The 22,379-nt window shown below is 52.6% G+C and overlaps 1 protein-coding gene across 1 annotated transcript in view; it reads left to right on the top strand.

Moving 5' to 3' along the window:
- The first annotated feature begins 399 nt into the window (after positions 1-399).
- The window catches only part of PADI2 (peptidyl arginine deiminase 2), a 51,803-nt gene continuing 29,823 nt past the window's right edge, over positions 400-22,379 (top strand). Inside the window, 3 exon segments of the mRNA NM_001265783.1 lie at positions 400-555; positions 14,398-14,581; positions 16,337-16,409. Of these exon segments, the coding sequence (NP_001252712.1) occupies positions 464-555; positions 14,398-14,581; positions 16,337-16,409 (349 nt within the window). The 5' untranslated portion in view covers positions 400-463.

Raw genomic sequence — 22,379 nt, forward strand, 5'->3', positions numbered from 1 at the left:
TGCAAACGCCTCCTTTAAGAAGGCTCGGGGGATCCTCTTCTCTGGGAAGGCTTCCTGGCCCCCAGGCTGAGTTAGGGCACCCTCTTTGTGCTCCCACATTTGCATTTCCTGCCCCACTGGGCCAGGGCGTCCGGAGGGGAACCAGGGCCCCGCGTCCTGGCGCCCAACACCTGGGCGCCCACCGAAAGTTTGTTGAATGAAGGAATGAACAAACAAGCACAAAAGTGGTCCCTGATGACTTCACCACGACCGCAGCGGGGCGGGACGAGTTAGGGGCGGGACCACGCTTGACCGACAGGCCCGCAGCCCACTGCGAGAGGACTGGGGCGGGCCGCCCCGCCCACCGGCCACTGGATAAGGTTGCAAGCCCAGCCGTGGGGCGCAGGCTGCTGGAGAAGGCGCACCTGCTGCAGGTACTACCGGCCGCCCCGGGCCAGCGAGCGCGGGCACTGCGGCGCGGAGGATGCTGCGCGAGCGGACCGTGCGGCTGCAGTACGGGAGCCGCGTGGAGGCGGTGTACGTGCTGGGCACCTACCTCTGGACCGATGTCTACAGGTGAGCCGGCCCACCGTGGTGCCCGGGCGGAGATCTCGCGCCCAGAAATCCTGAGACGCGCTCATACTCCGGGACATGGACTGCCTTTGTCCAGCCCGAGTTGTCCCTAATCCAGAGGCCCCCGCGCCCAGAAATCCTAAGAACCTCATCCAGAAACCTGACAACCCCTGAACCTTGTGTCCACCTTCCTGAAACCCTGAGACTCTCCTAGACCCCCTAACACGGCCTCAGCCCCACCTCCCTCACGACCCCTTTCGCAGACCCTCCCTTTCACCCGTGACCCTCCGTCTGGCCCTCTCCAGTTCTTCTCCCGGGGGACCTCACACCCCTTCAGCTTCCCCGCCGTCCTCTCCCCTTTCACTTCCCCTCCGCACATCACTTCCCCTCCGACCCACCTCATCCCAGCCCCTCTCCTGCTTCCCACTCCCAGTTCAGCGGAGCTCCCGCGGAGACTTGCCCGGGACTGGGGCAGGACCCGAAGGGAGCTGCCCTGAGGCTGAATCTGGCCCTGGAGGTTACTCAGGCTCCGATTTCGCCCAGTGGGGGCTGCTGGAGGTTGCTTGTCCCCAGGCACTGGCCCTGAGCTCCGTGTCCCCAGATGCCTTCCCCTGAGTTCATTCTGAGACCGCAGAGGGACCATACTCCACCCAGCTGACAACAGGGACTTAGGGTGTATAGTGGGGTACTTTGTTGGAAAGGGTTCCTGATTCCGAATTCTGCTCCCTCCCCTTCTCTCTGTCCAAGAACTTGGTTGAGTGCGGGATGTCTGAGACAGCTGAAGACAGGGCAGGGCCCTACCACTCCCCCCAAATCCCAGTAAGCAGCCAAGTGCAATGATCTGTCTCCCTGAGTACATGGGACAGGGCCTTGGAAAGGTGTGGCTGGTGTGAATGAAGGGCTGGGGTTATGCTGGGGTTTGATCCGCCCCCCTCTATTCCAAGTATTTAAAATGCTCCCATTGCTAGGGTTGGAGGGGTCAGTGCTGGGGGCAGGGGGCATGCAGGACTCTGAGGTGGGGCCCTGTGCTGACACCAGATGGGTCCTCTATCCTCTCTCTGCCTCAAGCTGAACTCACACAGCGGCACCATCATGGTTTGTAGCTCCCCAATCATCCTGACACTTGGAGCACCCTTCCTCTCCCAGACCCCCCGAAGCCATCATGTGTCTCCCCACACAGCCCTGACAGCCCTCCCACCTGCCCAACCAGTCTCCTGCCACCTCTGCAGAGGCACTGGCCACGCTGATACCTCCAAGCCCCGGGATCAGGGACCCGCCCCACGCCTCTGCCCCTGGCCTCAACCTCTCCCTCCCCCTGGCCCTGGGCTTCAGTTGTCCCCCATGTAAACCTCAGAGGCGGACTGGGTGGTCTCTGAGGACAAGAACACAGCAGTGGAGGGTGGTAGGGGCACCGGTGGGCTGGAAGAGCTCCCCTGCCTTCCCCACCCCCAGCCCTGAGCTGGCGCCGCTAGGGAGTGGGCACGGAGCCAGAGTGCTCAGGTCTCTAAGCCTCAGCTGTCACCATACCCACCTGTTTATTTGCTGGAGCATGGTTGGTGCAGCATGAAAGACTGGCATGATCCTCCCAGTCGGGGGTGGGGAGCAAAGGAGGGTTCCTGCTCAGGCCCCCTGCCATTGCTCTATCCTGGCAAAGAGAGGCCCAGCTGGGGTAGGGGCAGGCAGTGGGGCAGATGTGGACTCAGCCTCCCTCTAGCAGGGGGCAGCAGTGTGACGATTCCCCTTGTCCTGTCTCAACGACCACAAAGACCCTCACCCCACCAGCACTTAAGATTCTCTGCCACCATAGAGAGGGGCAGTGCGCTGTAGACCACTACTGTCCAGAAAAGTCCAGGGTGAACCACAATAAAACCACAATTCCATTTTAAATCCTCTAGTAGTCCACATCTTTTTAAAAGTTAAAACAACAGGCATAATTTTAATAATATATTTTATTTAACCCAATATTTTAAAATATTATCATTTCAACATGCAATCGATATAAAAATTATCCAGGAAATGGTTTACCTTCTTTTTTTCATGCTAAGTCTTTGTAATCCAGTGCACATTTTACACTTCAGCACATCTCAGCGTAGACTGAGTGCGTCTCAGGTGCTTACGGGCCACCGTGCTGGCGGCCACCGTCCTGGACAGCACAGGTCCAGTGCAGAGTTTCTCAATCTCGGCACTATTGCATTTTGGGCTTGATATTTCTTTATTGTAGCGGGATGTTTAGTGGCATCCCTGAACTCTGTCCCCTAGATGCCAGTAGCAACCCCCAAATTGTGACAACCAAAAATGTCTCCAGACAGTGCCAGCAGTCCCCTGGCAGGGGGGCAAAGTCACAGCCAGTTGAGGACTCACTGGTCCAGTGGAAGGAAGCCTCTTCCAGGACTGAGGAGCTTGAGTTGCTATTGCTTGTAGTAGTTACTTGTAGTAATTACTTGTAGAATTACTTGTAGTAATGAGAGCAACTGTCAGTATTGATGGAGGAGGTATTAGTGGGCACTTAGGAACTGAACCCACCACCTCCTTTCTTCCTCACCATAGACCCTGGAGGGTTCATTGATCATCCCATTTTACAGATGAGGAAGGTAAGGTGCAGAGAGACGGAGCCATTTGTCCAGTGTCACACAGGACTCGGGTCCAGGTCTGTTTGACTCAGGACTCATGCTCTTATCTCCTGCTCTGTCCTATGTGACCCTAAAACCAGCAGGTTGAACTGGACGGCCCTCTCAACCTGTGTCTCTTCCACCCTGGCCATGAGCCCACTGTCCCCAGAGACTTCACCAACTCCCATTTGACCTTCCACTCTTCCCGGAGTCCTTTGCTGCCCAGACACAGGTCCTGGCTCAAGACCCCAAGTGATGTCCCCAGAGCCTCCAAGTAGACCCCAAGGAACAAGGCCTGGGGCTGCTGGGTCCAGTTAATTAGGGAGTGGCGTCCTGACCCTCACTCCTGAGCCACAAAGGTGAGCGAACCGGCCTCAGCACCCACTCCCCTTCCCAGGGGCTCTGGGCTCCCTTTCCTGTGATGCTGGCACAGCCTGTTCCCCTCCAGACACACAGCAGGGGCCTCCCCGGCCCCATTCCTCAATAGACTTTGTGGTCCTGGCAGGCACTGCCCTACCAGCTTCCATCCATGGGCTGTGCGACCTTGAGTAAATCACTTCACTTCTCTGAGCCTCCACTGATCCAAATGAGGGTCGATCAGAGAACAGGAGGAGGGGTTTTGTGTTCAATAGAAGTTGTACACATAGGGTCACAGTGATGAACAATCGACCTCTTTGCTGCCCCATGAGGGGTCATCCAGGTCACCAAGGGCAGGGGTGCTCTGGGCCACCCATGCTCTCCCAGCAAAACTGGCCCCCCTGGGGATGGATGCCTTGACCTAGCCTCATTCTGACTGCTAGTCTCCAGCAAGCAATGAGCAGATACACAGAAAGAAGGAAGTAGGGTGTTTCTTAGAAATTGTACTTTGTGATTGTTGTTAAAGATACTCACAAGTGCCAGGAGGGCAGCCCAGCAGAGCAAGCAGGAGCCTGGGCTCTGCACCCCACAGTTTACCAGCTGTGCCATCCTGGACAAACATTCCTTCCTTCTGCAAAAAGGGGGCAATAATCGTACCTAACTCATAAAGTTGTTGCAAGGTTTAAATATGTAAATTATTAAATGCCCGTGAGATGAGCATGCAAAGTGCTGAGAAGGCTGCCGGGTACAAAATAAGTGTTCAATAAATGTAAACTAGCAATATTAAGAAACAATGAGAAGTTGTGCAAAGAAAAAAATGTGATGAGACAGAGTAAAGAGTATCTTTACTCTGCTCTTCCCAAATGTACTCATCTTAGTCTTGGCACAGGTACACCTGGCCCACACAATCTCCTCCGGTGGCCCCTTTAGCCGAAAGCCATGTCTTCAAGGGGGCTAGCCTGGGTCCCCATCTGATTCGGGCTTGACGTTGGAGAGAGGGTACAGAGGGAGTCCCTAGGTTGGTTCCATCCTGGCCACCCACCTCTTGTGAGCCCTGGAGGCATGGACACCCCCGGAGTCTGGAAGGATTAGAGAGAGGGCAGCCTCGGAGTAAAGTAGGTAGCAGGGTGGTCACCCTCTGCCCACAAGCTGGGCCTTGGGAATGGCTTCTTCTGTCCCTCCCTCAGCTTATGCCTCTGTCAGTGAGAGTTCCCAAGAAGGCGGGGCTCTTCTTTTCCTCCCTGGTGGACAGGGGCCAGGATCCGGATCCTGAGGTCTGCAGGAGCTTCAGGACACTGGAATGATGGGACACATTGTCCCTTTGCTGTGCAGAGCAGTCTCCTGGTTCCAGCTGCGTCTGTGAGGTGGAGGTGGGAGGAATCCCTTCCCTGGGATTCCCCAAGGCAGAGGCTGACCAGCCATTGTCCCAGCAGAAGATAGAAAGAAGATAAATGTCAGCTAGTAATATCAAGTAAATAATAATGATTTGCCCATAACTCGCTGGCAGAAGATAGGAAGAAGGTATCAGGCAGGCGCTCCGAGACACTTTGGCACAGACTCACTCCCAGACTTTCTGTCTCTTGGTTGGTGTGAGGGCTACAGATGTATTTGTTTTTTTGGTTTTTTTTTTTTTTTTTGAGACGGAGTCTCGTTCTGTCGCCCAGGCTGGAGTGCAGTGGCCGGATCTCAGCTCACTGCAAGCTCCACCTCCCGGGTTCACGCCCTTCTCCTGCCTCAGCCTCCGAGTAGCTGGACTACAGGCGCCCACCACCACGCCCGGCTAATTTTTTTGTATTTTTAGTAGAGACGAGGTTTCACCATGTTAGCGAGGATGGTCTTGATATCCTGACCTTGTGATCCACCCACCTCCACCTCCCAAAGTGCTGGGATTACAGGGTATTTGCTTTTTTAAAAAGTGTCATTAAGACAAAGGCCAGGAGGGTCTGAGATCCAGTTTGCCGTGATGGGGGCCTGAGGTGCTATGGGCTCCCTTCCCCATAGTGTGCCAGGCCCCACCTCACTGATCTCTCCTGGCAATTCCTCAGCACACGCTCCATTCCGGCCACTCTAGTTTTGTAGATGCTGTTAGCCTTTGGCTGCGCCAAGCTCGTTCCCACCTCAGGGCCTTTGCAGTTGCTGTTCCCTCTGCCTGGAACACCATCCACCAGATCCCCACAAGCCTGACTTTCATCAGCCAAGTCTCAGCTCCAATGTCACCTCCTCCAGGCAGCTTTCTTTGACTACCCCATATGGTGCCCTACCCTGAGTCCCGAGAACTTCTGTCTCATTACATTTTTTTCTTTGCACAACGTCTCATTGTTTCTTAATATTGCTAGTTTACATTTATTGAACACTTATTTTGCGCCCAGCAGCCTTCTCAGCACTTTGCATGCTCATCTCACGGGCATTTAATAATTTACGTATTTAAACCTTGCAATAACTTTATGAGTTAGGTACGATTATTGCCCCCTTTTCGCAGCTGGGGAAACTGAAGGAAGGAATGTTTGTCCAGGATGGCACAGCTGGTAAACTGTGGGGTGCAGAGCCCAGGCCCCTGCTTGCTCTGCTGGGCTGCCCTCCTGGCACTCGTGTTTCAGGCGTAACTCCTCCTTGTTTGTGATCCTCCCTGGAGTCAATGAAGGGCTCCCTGGATGGATGGATGGATGGATGGATGGATGGATGGATGGATGGATGGAGGGATGGATGGATGGATGAATGAATGAATGAATGAATGAATGAATGAAGGTGGCCTGTGATGCCTGTGGACTGGCCTGTCATGGGGCTGAGCTCCCTACCCCCAGCCTCAAGGGACAGGCACTGTTGGATGGGCCTGTGGAAGGTCAGGGGCACGTGGCCAAGCTTGGCCCGAGCAGCACTTGTTCCTGAGAGAATGACGGTGGGAGGAATTCAGGCCGGGTCAGGTGGCCCATAAATTAGAACAGCACCCAGAGCCCTCAACCCCAAACGGGAGGCCTTGCCAGGAGCTGCTCCAGGGCTCTGGTTTCAGACTAGTTCCCTGGGGTTGGGAGTGTTCTAAGGAGGACCGGGCCCACGGTCCCTGCATAGCTGGGGTCCCTGAGACCTTCCCTCGTTGCCTGCAGGGCCCTGAATTGGGATGGGAGCACAGTGGCAGGGGCTCACCCCAGTGCCCACCCCTAGCTGGCCAGACACACCTGCTACACTTTGGAGGAGGCAGTTTTTGAAGGCAGCTCTCTCCTGCCCAGCCACGCCAGACCTTGCACCCAGGGGCTTTGATGGGCCCAGGCCTGCTTCTCTGTCATTTACCCAAGAACCCAGGACAGGAAGCCAGTCTTTGGTGTCCTTTCTCTGAGTCTCAGACTCCCACCTGTGAAATAAGTAAGGGGCTCTCATTTGGTCCTCTTCAGAGCCAGGCCTGACCCTCCCCTCTGCCCCACACCAGACACACCTACCTGGCGGACCTTAGGGAAGACTCCAGACTTTGAATTCTCTTCCAGGGAGGGGGCAGCCAGGCCCAGGTCTCAGAGAGCTTGAGTTCTCCTCACACTCAGCCATGACTGTCCCTGAGACTTGAAGTGGGTGCTTGCCCTCTACGGGCCTCAGTGTGCTCATCTGTAAAATGGGCCTCATGGGGTTATCAAAAGAATGGACTGAGGTCATGTAGGCCATGGGCTTGGTACAATCCCTGAGACATAATGAATACTCAGTTCCCTGGTGGTCTAGTGGTTAGAAAAATAATAATAATTGTAAATACTCAGTAAGTTGTTACGTATTAGTATTGAGTTTCTTTTGAAAACAAATAATAATGAGACCTGATCCCTGTCCTCAAAGAGTTCATAGCACTTACGGGAAAACAATGTTGAACCACATTTATTAAGTGTTGTTTGAGACACCAATAAATGGAAGGAGAGATATATTCTGGCTGATGAGATCAGGGATGACTTCCTGGAAGAGGTGGCAACTGAGCTGGGTCTTGAAGGATGGACTGGGGTTCAGAGTGAGACCAAGAACATGCTACTCAGGGCCAGAGATAACTGGCAGGAAAGTTGGGGCACACAGAAGGGGCACAGTTTCAGTGGCCAGGAGTATAAGGCTAGAGGGTTGATGAGCTCTAACCGGGCTTTGAATGCATTGTTCAGGCATTGGACTTCGTTCTGTGAGTAGCAGGGAGTCATTGAAGGTTTCTGAGGAGAGGAGCAGCTATAGATCAGATTGTTTCTTCCCTAATGAGAGGCCCAGGACAGCTGGATGCACCAGGTGGTGAGGGAAGCTGGCTGAAGGCAGACGTCATGGTTTGCCTCCACTGATCCCTGTTCAAGGCAGCTGCTCACCCGCAGGGCTGTAGCCATCACCAAGCCGAGCACCAGGTGTGAGGTCTGGACTGAGGTCATTCTCCCCCCGGTCCTTGCCTGCCTCTTGCTCACCATGGGGTTGCATGCCAGGCTGGCACCCACAACTCCCCCCCCCAGACTTCTCTAAAGCCCCAATAGCAGGATGTCACACCCAGGCTGCCAGGAGCTGGGGTCACTCTGGGGATGAGCCCCGGCTGGTGTTAATGAGGCCCAGGCCAGGCGGGCAAGCTAAGAGAGCCAGATGCCAGTGAGGAGCAGGCACTTCATGCCCTCAAGTCTGGGGCTGGTGAGCCACCCCAGCCCTGCAAGGCCAAGCCAGTGACCCTCCCCACTGACTGAGCCAAGACCAGAGAGGACCCATGGCTCCTAGAGACCACGAGGCATTTGTGGGGCTGGGCAGATGTCCTTTGTTTGACACCAAGTGACCATTTCTATTTCCACCGCCACTGTCTGGTCCCAAGACACCATCATTGCTCACGTGGGCAGCTGTAGCCATCCCCTCCCCGACTTCCTCTGTTGCTCTCCTGAAATCCATCCCCCACCCTGCATTCTGGGTGACCCTGCACCCTGGATGATCTATCTACAGCGCAAAATTGATCATGCCACCCCTGCTTAGAAACCTTCAGTGACTTGCCTCTACAATCAGAGGAAGGCCAGCTCCTCACTGTTATCTAAAACCCCTGCTCCCACCACTCTCCCTCCCCCTTGCTCACAAAGTCCAAACACACTCCCCTCTTTCCAGCTTCTCAAACATGCAGGACTAACCTCCACCTCGGGCCATCAAGCAAGCTGTCCTGTTGCTTGGAAATCTGTGCTCCTCTTCCTCTCCTCCCTTGTCCAACTCAGTGGTTTTCAAACTGTGGTCCCTGGACCAGCAGCATCAACATCACCTGGGAGCTTGTTAGAAATGCAGTTTCTCAGGTCCCACTCCATAGCTGATAGATCAGAGATTCAGGGGCTGGGCCCATTCACCTGTATTTTAGCAGGCCCTGTAGGTAGTGGGAATGCACACTTAAAATTAAGAATCTCTGGTTTAATTCTTTTTTTTTTTTTTTACAGTCAACACTGCAATGGTGTAACTAATTCCCACCTGTCCTTTAGAGTATAAAGTTTGGACCTTAGTTCAAATGCCACTTTCTCAGGGAATCCCTCTTTGAACCCCAGACTGGGGGCTCATGGCACCCTCTCCCTCTCCTTTATAGCAATTAACACAGCTGTAATCGTGTAATCCATTGAAAGTCTGTCTTTTCTGGACAGGCACAGTGGCTCACACCTGTAATCCCAGCACTTTAGGAGGCTGAGGCGGGCAGATCACTTGAAGTCAGGAGTTCCAAACCAGCCTGGACAACATGGTGAAACCCCGTCTCTACTAAAAAATACAAAAATTAGCCAGGCATCGTGGTGGCATGCGCCTGTAATCCCAGCTACTCAGGAGGCTGAAGCAGGAGAATCGCTTGAACCTGGGAGGCGGAGATCGCAGTGAGCCGAGATTGTGCCACTGCACTCCAGCATGGGCAACAGAGCGAGACTCCGTCTCAAACAAAAAAAAAAGGGTCTGTCTTTTCCATGGGCCCAGGGAAGGTGTTCACTTTTTCACCAATCTGCCCCCCAACGCCTAGAACTGTGCCTGGCACATTGTAAGTGTTCAGTAAATACATGTTGAGTGAATGAATGACCATATAAGTAAGTCCTTCCTCCTCCAGCCCTCCTTTAGCAAACATTTACACTTAAGGTGTGCCCATACTAGGCCAGGTGCTGAAACAAACAAACGAATAAAAAAACAAGAAGATACAATCCCTACCTTCAAGGAGTGAACTGCCTAAAGGGCCAGTAACTGTGGGGGCAAATGGATTGAGTTAGGTCTTCAAGGAGAGATGGACATTTGCCGGGCAGAGAAGTCAGGGGAAGGTCTTGCTGGTAAAAGGAACAACATATGTCAAAATGCACAGTGAGATGGAACAATGCAGGGAGTTGAAGTGGTGGAAGGAACCACAGAAAATGAAACCAGAGAATCAAGCTGAGTTCCAATGGCCAAATGCCCCTAGTTCAACATGAGGATGAAGAGTTTGGATATTCTTGTATGGGCAGGCACTGAGGAGCCAGTGAATATCTTCAAGAAAGCAAATGACCTGATTTCTGTTTGTTTTTTTTTTTTTTAATCACTTGGGTAATACAGTTTGCAAAGCCAAGAAGGGCAGGTGCATTCATTAATGTATTGCCAAAGACTACATTGAGTGTAACCATGTCCTGGGTTCTGGGATTCCTTGGTAGGCAGAAGAGACCTGGCCACAGGGATTGGCAGCCTGTCCCTCCATCCATGCTCTCCTTAGCCTCTCTCTAATAAGCAAGAAGGTCATAACCACCCCCAAGCCCCCTCCCTTTCCCTCAGTACTGTCCTGGGCCCCTCCCTGCAGCCTCCAGGGACAATCCTGGTGCTTGAAGCCCCTGGCTCTCGGGTTTCTGCTTTCTGCAATAGGGATTCTAAAGGGTTCTTCCTGGGCAGGAAGGCAGCCAACGGGATCTGCAGGGGCACAATGGGCCCCTTTGTTGCTTTGCCCAGAGCCACTCCAAGAATAGCTGTTTGCTCAGCTCAGAACAGGGCTGGTGCTGGGGCATAGGAGGGTGTGGGGCCCTGGAGCTTCGATGTGGGCTGGGCGTTAACCCTCTGGAGCCTCTGAGGCCTCCTTTGGTTTCTCACTGGTCCAGAGGAATGAAGGTGGGCAGGAAGCATCACTTACAGTAACTGAGTCAGGGTCCTAAGAGATCATCTTGTAAAACATTTTTTCCTAAATAGAATTGTGTGCAGAAGCTCAATATATAAAACCAGATGAAATAATGGTGGCTCTGGGTCAGGTGTGGTGGCTCACTCCTGTAGTCGCAGCACTTTGGGAGGCCAAGGCAAATGGATCATTTGAGGTCAGAAGTTCAAGACCAGACAGGCCAACATAGTGAAACCCCATCTCTACTAAAAATACAAAAATTAGCCAGGCGTGGTGGTGCATGCCTATAGTCCCAACTACTTGGGAGGCTGAGGCAGGAGAATCACTTGAACCTAGGAGGCGGAGGTTGCAGTGAGCCGAGATAGCACCGCTGCACTCCAGCCTGAGTGACAGAGCAAGACTCTGTCTCAATTTAAGAAAATAAATAAATAAATAAATAAATAAATAAATAAATAGTAGTAGTAGTGGCTCTGGTTAAGGCAGGGAGGAGGTGAGTGGCAGGAATCCAGCAGAGATATCCCAAGCTTTCTTTTTTTTTCTCTTTTTTTCAGACAGAGTCTCACTCTGTCACCCAGGCTGGAGTGCAGTGGCACAATCTCAACTCACTGCAACCTTCACCTCCCAGGTTCAAGTGATTCTCCTGCCTCAGCCTCCCGAGTAGCTGGGACTACAGGCACACGCCACTATGCTCGGCTAATTTTTGTACTTTTTTTAGTAAAGATAGGGTTTTGCCATGTTGACCAGGCTGGTCTTGAACTCCTGACCTCAAGTGATCCACCCACCTCAGCCTCCAAAGTGCTGGGGTTGCAGGTGTGAGCCACTGCGCCCAGCCATCCCCAGCTTTCTAGAGCCTTCTTCCTCACCCCTTTGCCCAGGACCTCTTCTCTGCACTCTGGACTCAGCTGCCTCTGCTCTGGTTCCATCCTCTCACCTAACACTCGATGAAACTGAGAGAGAGAAAGTCCCTGGCCCAAGGCCACCCAGCACATTGATGAGCAAAGCTGAGACTTGCAGGAGAGGAATGCTTCCCAGACCTGTGGCCACAGTTTCCCAGACTCTCATGGCTTTGGCCAAAAATCATCTTCAACCTGTCGCACTATTAATACTTTTCTTTAACCCAACTCACATTTTTCTTAATAACTTTATTTTAAACAGAGATTTTGTAGCATTACCATAAATAGCAAGACTTTATCAGTCACCATAAAAAGATACTGTGTTTGATAAACACATAAGTCTTCTAGATTGTTCCTCCCTGTGCCACCTAAAGCATCCAGGGTGTGTATTCACACCTCTCCTTGGGAGCGGCTCACCTTCCATCCCACTCACCTCTGCCCCTTCCCTTGGGTGTGTATGATGGGCCAAGCCCTGTGCTAGACTCTGAAGAACGAGGATGGGAGAGGCCGGACCATACCCTCAGGGGACTTAGAACCCAAAGGAGGGCAGGTACCACGTGGCAACACCACTCAGCAAAACGTGGCCCCAGCCCTAGGAGGAGTGAGAGGACTATGGGCAGGAGGGCGGCAGTCCTCCTGAGGCATAAGGACTAACAGATGAACACTCAGAATGTGCAGACCCCCTCAAGTCAGGGGCAAAGCTGGACTCAAACCCAGGTCCTCTGCACGTGCACCCTTAGTCCAGGGCTTTTGTCCAGACTCTGCACCCCTCTTAATGATGGATGTGGCCAGGCGCGGTGGCTCACGTCTGTAATCCCAACTCTTTGGGAGGCTGAGGCAGGTGGATCACCTGAGGTCAGGTGTTCAAGACCAGCCTGGCCAACATGGTGAAACCCCAACTCTACTAAAAATACAAAAATTAACCAGGTGTGGTGGCGGGCACCTGTAATTCCAGCTACTCTGGAGGCTGAGGCAGGAGAATCGCTTGAACCAAGGCAATGGAGGTTGCAATAAGCTGAGATCATGCCACTACACTCCAGCCTGGGTGACAGAGAGAGACTCCTCCTTAAAAATATAAAAAATAAAAAAAAAAAGATGGATGCAGACAGGGGATAGCAGCAGGCCATGACCAAGAAGTGTCCAGTCTCACATCATCCCAGGACAGGCTGTGGAGTTTGGAAGGGGGCAGGACAAGAACCAGAGTGACCTTGGGGTGTCTTCATTGAGCTCCTCTCCCAGCACTGGCCACAGGCTGCCGAGTCCTTCCCCATGCTCCTACCAGAGCACAAGACCAGTAGTCTTTGCCCGTAGCCCCTGAAGTCTGTGGCCCAGGTCAGAGAGACGCTGCCCGGCAGCCTCTACAGATTCACGCTCGCGGCTTTGGCCGGCCCAGGGCTCTGAACAGTGGTCCACAGTGCTGATTGTCTGGACTAGTGGTTCTCAAGGTGTGGTACTGGGATCGGCAGCATCAACAGTTCCTGGAAGTAAGTTAGAAATGCAGATTCTCGGGATCCACGCCAGACCTCCTGAATCGGATGCTCTGAGATGGGGCCCCACAGTCTGTGTTGTGACCAGACCTCCAGGTGCCGCCGCCCCAGCCACTGCTGCTGCGCTTTGACAGCCACTGGCCTATACCTGTCATTCAACCCTGGCCACTGTTTCCGTCTTCAGCTGCCCCAGCACCCTCAGCCTCCACCATGCCGGCCAGCCTCTCCAGAGATGGGATCCACAGATCTGCAGCCTTCAAAGAAAAACGCCCTATAGATTTAAACAGCACCCCTCATGATTCTGATGCCTGCTGCAGTTGAGAACTCCTGGAGCCCAAAAGCGCCAGGCCCCCAAAATAGCAGCTGTGCCTTTGAGACAGGCTTACACCTATGTGTTAGTCACAAATCCCACGAGAATCCCACCTAAGTCCCTCTGAGCCCTCTTGGGCCTTCAGACCAGTGGCTGGATTTAGCAAAGCCGCCAGCCCTGAGCACCTTCCTCCCTTAGTCCCCTGTCCTTCCTGTCACCTCTCCTTAAGCCAACAACACACCATGGACAGGGTGGCTTAAAAACAAATTCATCTTCTCACAGTTCTGGAGGCTGGAAGTCCGAGATCAGGGTGGCGGCATGGGCCGGTTCTGGTGACGGCTTTCTTCCTGGCCTGCAAATGGCCACCTTGTCACTGTGTCCTCACATGATCTTTCGTCAGTCCATGGAGAGAGATCTCTATCTACCTATCCCTCCCTCTCTTGCTGCTCCTCCTCCTCCTTTCTCATCTTTCTTCTCCTATTTGATTAGAAGCCTGCCCTTGGCCAGGGTGGCTCACGCCTGTAAACCCAGCACTTTGGGAGGCTGAGGTGAGTGGATCACCTGAGATCAGGAATTTGAGACCAGCCTGGCCAACATGGCGAAACCCCGTCTGAACTAAAAATACAAAAATTATCTGGGTGTGGTGGTGCACGCCTGTAATCCCAGCTACTCGGAAGGCTGAGGCAGGAGAATCACTTGAACCCGGGAGGCAGAGGTTGTGGTGAGCTGAGATCATGCCATTGCACTCCAATCTGGGAAACAAGAGTAAAACTCTGTCTTACAAAAAAAAAAAAGAAGAAGAAAGAAGAGACAGGGTCTTGCTCTGTTGCTCAGGCTGGAGTGCAGTGGCACAGTCATAGCTCGCTGCAGCCTCAACCTCCCAGACTTAAGCAATTCTCCCACCTCAGTCTCCTGAGTAGTTGGGACCGCAGGCGTGTACCAGTATGCCCACCTAATTTTTTAATTTCTGTAAAGACAAGATCTCACTATGTTGCCCAGGCTGGTCTCAAACTCCTGGGCTCAAGTGATTCTCCGGCTTTGACCTCCCAAAGTGCTGGAAGCAGGAGTCTCCTCTTGAAGCTCCCCCATCTCACCTGCCCCAGGGCTCCCCCTAACCCTCTCTCATCTCTCCCCACAGCGCGGCCCCAGCTGGGGCCCAAACCTTCAGCCTGAAGCACTCAGAACGCGTGCGGGTAGAGGTGGTGCGCGATGGGGAGGCCGAGGAGGTGGCCACCAATGGCAAGCAACGCTGGCTTCTCTCGCCCAGCACCACCCTGCGGGTCACCATGAGCCAGGCGAGCACCGAGGCCAGCAGTGACAAGGTACCACGGCGGGAAGTCCAGCCTCTGCAGGCCCGGGGCCATGCCGGGATAGAGGCAGGCTGGACCAGCCCTGTCCCATAGAAACCGCATGTGAGCCATGTGTCATTTTCAGTTCTGCAGTAACCACATTGAAAAGGCAAAACGAAACAGGTCACATTAATTGTCTTAATAGATATTACTTAATCCCATCTATCAAAATATTATCATTTTGACATGCCATCTATATAAAAAATATTAACAAAATTGTTGTTTTTTGTTTGTTTGTTTGTTTGTTTGAGACAGAGTCTCACTCCGTCGCCCAGGCTAGAGTGCAGTGACACGATCTTGGCTCACTGCAAGCTCCGCCTCCCAGGTTCACACCATTCTCCTGCCTCAGCCTCCCGAGTAGCTGGGCCTACAGGTGCCCGCCAACATGCCCAGCTAATTTTTTTTTTTTTTTCGTATTTTTAGTAGAGACGGGGTTTCACTGTGTTAGCCAGGATGGTGTCAATCTCCTGACCTTGTGATCCACCCGCCTTGGACTCCCAAAGTGCTGGGATTACAGGCGTGAGCCACTGCGCTCGCCTGTTTGTTTGTTTTTAAGAGACAGGATCTCACTCTGATGCCCAGGCTGGAGTGTAGTGGTGCGATCATAGCTCACTGCAACCTCAAGCTACTGGGCTCAAGCAGTCCTTCCGCCCCAGCCTCCCAAGTAGCTGGGACTCCAGGCACCTGCCATCATACCCGGCTAATTTTTTTTTTTTTTTTTTTTTTTTTTTTTTGGTGGAAACGGGTTCTTACTATATTGCCCAGGCTGGTAGTTTGTATTCTAGGAGGCTGGGACTCCAGGCACCTGCCATGATACCCAGCTAATTTTTTTTTTTTTTTTCTGTAGAGACAGGGGTCTTACTATATTGCCCAGGCTGGTCATTTATATTCTAGGAAGCTGGGACTCCACGCACCTGCCATCGTGCCCAGCTAATTTTTTTTTTTTTTTTTTTTTTTTTTTGGAGAGACAGGTCTTATACTGTATTGCCCAGGCTGGTAGTTCATATTCCTTTTCCATACCAAATTTAAAATTAGTGTGAGTTTTACACCTTATAACACATCTCCATTCAGAACAACCGCATTCCCAGTACTCGGTAGTCATGTGGATGTTGTGAGGTTAGACCATGGAATGATGGTTTCATAAAGGATGAAAAGTATAGATAGCTGAGTGATAGAAAGTTTAGGGGCTCAGAACCACAGAATCGTTGGAGCTTACAGTCACAAGTGTCCTTGGTCTCTCTGTAAAATGGGGTGCTGAACGCCCATGGGAGATTTGTCCAAGGGGTGAGGCTGAGACCAGAACTGTCTCCTTGCTGGGTTCTGTAATTATGAACTTTACCATGTGCCCCATCACAGTGATGGCACTGAACATGGTCCAGAGAAAATAGCCTCAGCCCTGTCCCCTCAGTGAGCACTAGGCATGCAACATGGCAGATATGGCCCCCCTCCCCCCGCCAGGCAGCAGAATGCACACAGTGGCACAGGAAGGCAGACGGCACCCTGACTGCACTCTCAGCCAGCAGGAGGGGAGTCCACAGTCTAGTTCAGTTAGCTGAGGGAAGCTGCCCGCCAACCCAGGAGTGCTTCCTGGAGGAGAGAGTTCTAATGCTTGGAGAGGATTGGCTTGACAGGCTGTGAGGGACAGCAGTTGCTTCAGGTTTTCCTGCTTGTGATCTGTGATCTCTGCTCTCTTTTCTCTCTATCCCAATGTGCCTCCTCCCCATCAAGGTCACCGTCAACTACTACGATGAGGAAGGCAGCATTCCCATTGACCAGGCGGGGCTGTTCCTCACGGCCATTGGTGAGTTAGCGTGGCTGCTGTCTCGGTGCCTTCATCTCCTAGGGCCTGGCACTGTTGTCCTTCTCTGGGGCACTTAGGCTGTTCTCAGTGCGGCTGACCTGGTACTTGGAGCTTCTTCTGAATGGCACAGTCCTGGGGAGGGATGTCACATGTCCCCTGCCCCGGCCCTTCCGTACTGGGGTGGGGACTTATCTGCAGGAAGAGGCACTCCCTGATTCATTAGTAATTCCCCCCAGTGTCAAGGTCCCCTTCCCAGGCTCTGTGGACCCTAAAAGAGAGAAAGGAAAGTGTGTCCCCCCCCCGCCCCCACTTCTCCCCTGCAGCCTAGAGAAGAGCGTCCCTCTCATGGCAAGCAGAATGGCCACAGTCTATAAAACTAGCAGCTGTTCTTGACAATCCCAGCTGCCCCCTGGTTCTCCCCAGATTCAGCCCTGAGGGTGCATAGTCCTTTATCTGATCCACAGGATGGTGAGGCCCAGAGAGGTTAGGGAATTCATTCAACATCACACAGCAACTGGGTGGCAAGTTGAGTCCAGAACCCAGGATTATCCCTGTCTCAGGTTCTGTCCATGGCATCACACTGTCCTGCGCTGGGTGCCAGGCCTGCACGCCAGGGAGGCAGAGCCTAGCCTGGCTCTACAGGACACTGGACTGTGATCATCTGAACTTTCCATCACCCCACCCCCTGAAATTGAGGCATTACTTTTATGGTATTTTATTTCATTTTTTAATCATAGAATGTTAAAGCCAGGAGGACATTTCAGAGAGTCATTTTGTTCATCCAGCCTTGGTTTAACATTGACAGAGTTGCCACATGGCAGAGGAAGGGAACTACCGGTTATTGAGAGTCAACTGCATGCTGAGTGCTTTAAAAATAATGATGCGGCCTCCTTGTTGCAAACCTACTCTGTGTCTAGAGCTGTGCTGGGCACTTTGATGAGGAGCAGGAGGGGGAGGATGATAAACACCTGATATCAATTGAGCTCCTATGGTGTGCCAGGCTCCAGTACTCAATGTTTTACCGTCACGATTTCAATCTCTTCTTCCAACTGTTTCAAGGATAGACATTATTATCATCCCCATTTTATAGATGAGAAAATCAAGGCTCAGAAAAGGTAAAACAAAGAAATACTTGCCTGCAGCCACATCTCCGGAAAATGGTTGCTGAGATGCCAAGTCATTCCAGTTATCCCACATTCTCAGGGTGGGTCTCAGAACCTCCCCAAAATACAACCAGCTCCCAAGCCAGCCCCTCCCTCTCTAGCCCTGTGCTCTCAGCTGCTGAAATAGGCTTAGCAGCATGGCCCTTCTCATTCTTGGCTAATCCCAAATGGGCTTGGTTGCTGGTCCCCCTGTCCCTCTTTCTGCACCAAGGAGGTGCCCAGCCCTGGGGTAGGGAACCTCGGGATGACCTTGGTGAGGGCGGCAGATGATAACCAAAGACTCCTGGGTTGTGCTGAGCCCTGGCACGTGTGTGAACCTTGCATGCACACAGCACACAGGCAGTCTCAGATGACAGTCCCTGAGGAAACCTAATCCCACTGAGACAGGGACACCTGAGGACGGGGGCAGGAAGGACAGGGGCCTGACACCTATCAAACGAGGGTGATCCCAGAAGACTGACTGCACCATTAACAAGACTTCCACCAAAGCAAGACAGCCTTAGGATAGATGGCAAAATAAGGGTCTATAAGGAGGCAGGACTGGACTTTTCCTGCTCACTAGAAGATGACAAAGCTGTGCTTAGAGGAAGCCCACGCAGAGTTGGCAGCATGGCTGAGTCCCAAAAGATGCCACATGTGCCCAGGACAAGTGACCGAGTTCATCCGTCCGAGGTCTCTTAATAATTATTTAACCGCCACAAGTTCCAGATATTTAGATTCCATGGGCCAATCAAATGTCCCCTCTCCCCACCCCCCAAAAATGAGAAGACTAACAGTTTTGATGCTTGGCAAAAAAGAAAAAAAAATACGTTAATAAAACAATTTGAGGCCAGGCATAGTGGCTCACGCCTGTAATCCCAACACTTTGGGAGGCCAAGGTGGGCAGATCATGAGGTCAGGAGTTTGAGACCAGCCTGGCCAACATGGCGAAACCACATCTCTACTAAAAATACAAAAATTAGCCGGGCGTGGTGCACATGCCTGTAGTCCCAGCTACTCAGGAGGCTGAGGCAGAAGAATTGCTTGAACCCGAGAGGTGGAGGTTGCAATGGGCCGAGATGGTGCCACTGCACTCCAGTCTGGGCGACAGAGCGAGATCCTGTCTCAAAAAAAAAAAATTACTATCAACTATCACCATCATTTTAACTCCTAAGTAATAGGCAAGGCATAATCTCAGAATAAAAGACAGTCATGGCCGGGCATGGTGGCTCACGCCTGTAATCCCAGCACTTTGGGAGGCCGAGGCGAGAGGATCACCTGAGGTCAGGAGTTCAAGACCAGCCTGGCCAACATGGTGAAACCCTGTCTCTACTAAAAGTACAAAAACTAGCCAGGCGTGGTGGTGGCCGCCTGTAATCCCAGCTACTCAGGAGGCTGAGACCGGAGAATTGCTTGAACCCAGGAGACAGGGGTTGCAGTGAGCTGACACAGTGCCACCGCACTCCAGCCTCGGCGACAGAGTGAGACTCTGTCTCAAAAACAAAACAAAACAAAACAAACAAACAAACAAAAAACAGAATAAAAGACAGTCATTCAATTACAAAAAGAAAACTTTATGAGAAACTAACCCCATTGAACTACTGTTTCCTGTTCCAACAGAGACCCTGGTGAAAATCTGGTTTCCCTTGGGAACCACTGTTATGTCTGTCCCTTCTAGGTCTTCTCTTTCGTCGAGCATCTGCCCCAGGAGCCCTTGAGCCCCTCATCCTGAGTAATCAGTCACTCAGGGACAGTGCCTCAGAGGCAAGGATACCGCCAATATCTCGAGATTCTGGGACTGTCCCCCAGGCACAAAAATATATCTGAATCTCTCCCACCCTGGTCCTATCCTGAGTCCACATTGAGCAGAAAGAGCCTTGGCTTCAGAGTAGACAGAAGTAAGCCTAAGATCTTTCTCTGCCCACCTCCAACCACCTTCTGACCTTGGACAAGTCACATCATCCCCCTGAGCCTTGGCTTCCTCATCTACAAAATGCGCTTCACAGAGCAGCCTTGCATGGCGTTTGCAAGGATTCAGTGGGATGCTGTGTGCTAAGGGCCCGGCACACAGTGGGTGCTCAGTCAATGCTCTGCCTGCTTTTCTCCGTTGCTCTTGGGGTAGCCACATTTTCTCTCTGCCTGGGTGAAGTTAAAGAAACATATGGTCTGTCTATCTTCCTCCTGGGATTTGGGAACAAATTCATGATTCCTTTGGCCAAATCAGGCTCTGGGTCTTGGTCCTAATCCTGCCAAGGACTTGCTGTGTGACCTTAACAAGTAGCCACCCCCACAAGGACTCACTTTTTGCAAACTATAAAATGAGGGGTTTGAGCTAATTAATCCCTAAGGACCTTCAAGACTCTGGGTAGGGTTGATTTGCAAAGACTTTCTTTTTTTGGGAGGGATGGGGGAGAGGGAGAGGTGAGGTGTAGGGAGGGAGGAAGAATCCCACCCTATTTGAGGTCCTGGCAGTGGAAGGAGTACCCACACGTGGGCCTCAAAAAATGTTAACATCAACCTCAGGAGCTTGATCCTATGCCTTCTCCCCAGAGCCTGGGATACTTGCCCTGGTTGGCTGTGGGGGAGGGAGTCCTTCCTTTCCACAACACCTCGGGCTGCTTAGTAAGGCAAGAAGGCCAGGCACCCTGCCACTCTCTGGCGACCCTCCAAAATGCTGGTGCCTCTCGGTCACAGTTGAGGCCTCAGTGTCTTCATTCTCAGGGCAGACTGCCTTGAACCCAATCCTAGTGACATTTCCCGTCAATCTGCCCCACACCCAGGGGCCACCTGACGCCTTGGGGCTATTCTGGGGAGCTGAGGTGGGATCCAGAGCCTCTGGGAAATGTTGTCTGGAGCCCAGAGGCCCTGAAGCAGAGGTCCTCTCCCTCCTCCCCCTCGGGAAGGCAGAGCCATCCCAAGAGGCAATGCTCTGGGCATGTTCTCTGCCCCTCCCCGCAGCATCCCCCTGGAATCTAGTTAAATCAGACACTGGGGGAGGCCTTACAGGGGTGAAGTCCTAGGGGCATGACTACGGGGTGGGAGGTCTCTGAGGGTGAAGGGGCCAGAAGGTCATTTCAGTGGATTACGGGGACAGGTCATGGGTCATGAGAGAGGAGTTATGAAGCCCTGTGAGAGGTTGGGAGGACGATAAGGGAGCCACGCTGTGAAATGCCCACATTTCATAACAGGAAGGTAACAAAACCTGTCTGAATTCAATAAATCAAGAAATCACAATAAGCATGAGTAATTAGTATTAGGGAGGTTGCCTCAGGCAGCCAAGGAGAAGGGCTGGACAAGGAACTGCTGTCTTTCTTTAGAAAGTGTGTTACTGTTTTATTTGATTTTGTTTGCAGTATGTCCAAATATTACATGAATAAAATGTTTACATTTAAGAATTCGTAATGAAATAAAGCAGTCTAGAGTGCACCATAATCTCTCTCCTAGCCCATGGCCCCACTGCTGTAATGAACCCACCACAAGGAGTCCCAATGTAATGTCACCTTGCAGCCTAGAGACGAAGGCCACAGGGCTGCCAAGGTGGGGACGTGGGCACTTCCTCTGGGAATGACCTTCAAGGGAGCAAGTCTTGGGTCTTTGACTTTGGGCTGGGCTTTTGGAAATGGCTTGTGGGGAGGTCAGCCTGTGTTCCTTGCAGGGAACAGCAGAGAGAAGGCATCTGGAGCCTGAGGCCCTGCTGAGAGCCTGGCTCTGCTCTGGGAACTTCGGTGGTCACTTCCCTGCTGGGGGCCTGGGTTTCCTCATCTGTATCATTAGGGGGTGGGGGTGATCACGCCTCCCCGGGGTGGCCGAGAGAGCACGCCATGGAAAACGCTGTGCACCTGCAGAGCAGGATGCCCGCAAGGGAGAGATCGTTACCTTGAAACGGACAGAGTGGCTCCCTAAAGAGGCTGGACCTGCAGCTCCTTCCCAGGGAGGAGTTTCAGGAAGCTGAGTTCCCTGAAAGGCAGCATTCAGTGGGCGTGACCGGCTGGAAAGTTCACAAAGGTGCAGGAGCCAAAACCAATATTATTCCTGCCCCTGCACCCCAGCCTCTTTACCAGCCCCTGGTGGTACCACCTTCCCTTCTTTCCCCTGGGGTCCTTATCCTGCACCGGCCTCCCAGATTACCAGCCCGATTTGCTGACAAGTGGCTTCTCTGAACCTGGGTTTGCTGCCCTGTGAAACGGGAGCAATGCTATTTATCTCATGGGACTGTGGACGCCTTGAGAGCAGGTGCTGTGCCTCCATTGCCCATTGCCTAGTACAGTTTCTGGAGCACAGTAGCTCCTCAGCAGTGAAATGTGGAGTGAATGCAATCGGAGGCAGGAGGTTACAAATTATGCCTTACAGCACCTAACTCACCGCAGGGCCGCAGAGGCGGGGACACAGAGAGCTGCCTCTCCCAAGGGCCAGGCGCCCTTGCAGCCTCCTTCTAGACCGGAGAAGTCATGTGCAGGCCTAGGGTATGCAGGCTATAGGCAAAGGGAGGACCTGAACGTGATCTCTGGACTCAATTGGGCTCGGTTGGCCCAGAGAAGGGTGACATCAGTGCGCTTCGTGTGCCAGGACCCTCCTTTCCATGCCCTCCAGGCAGAGGGTGTGCCTGCCAAGGGGACTAACCAGGAATGCATTCATTACCACCCAGCACCCACCAGGTCCAAGTCATGCTCAGCGTGAGACGAGCCCACTTGGGCAGATCTAGGGGCCTGGAACCTGCACACGTCACGTGTGTGACACTCCCAACACCTTCCCAACCACATCCCTACTCAACCCCATCCGTCTCCAACTCAAGGCAATTTCACCTCCCAAGGGACATTTGACAATACCC

Source organism: Macaca mulatta, chromosome 1 (assembly GCF_049350105.2).
Source record: "Macaca mulatta isolate MMU2019108-1 chromosome 1, T2T-MMU8v2.0, whole genome shotgun sequence".
Taxonomy (NCBI): Eukaryota; Metazoa; Chordata; class Mammalia; order Primates; family Cercopithecidae; genus Macaca; species Macaca mulatta.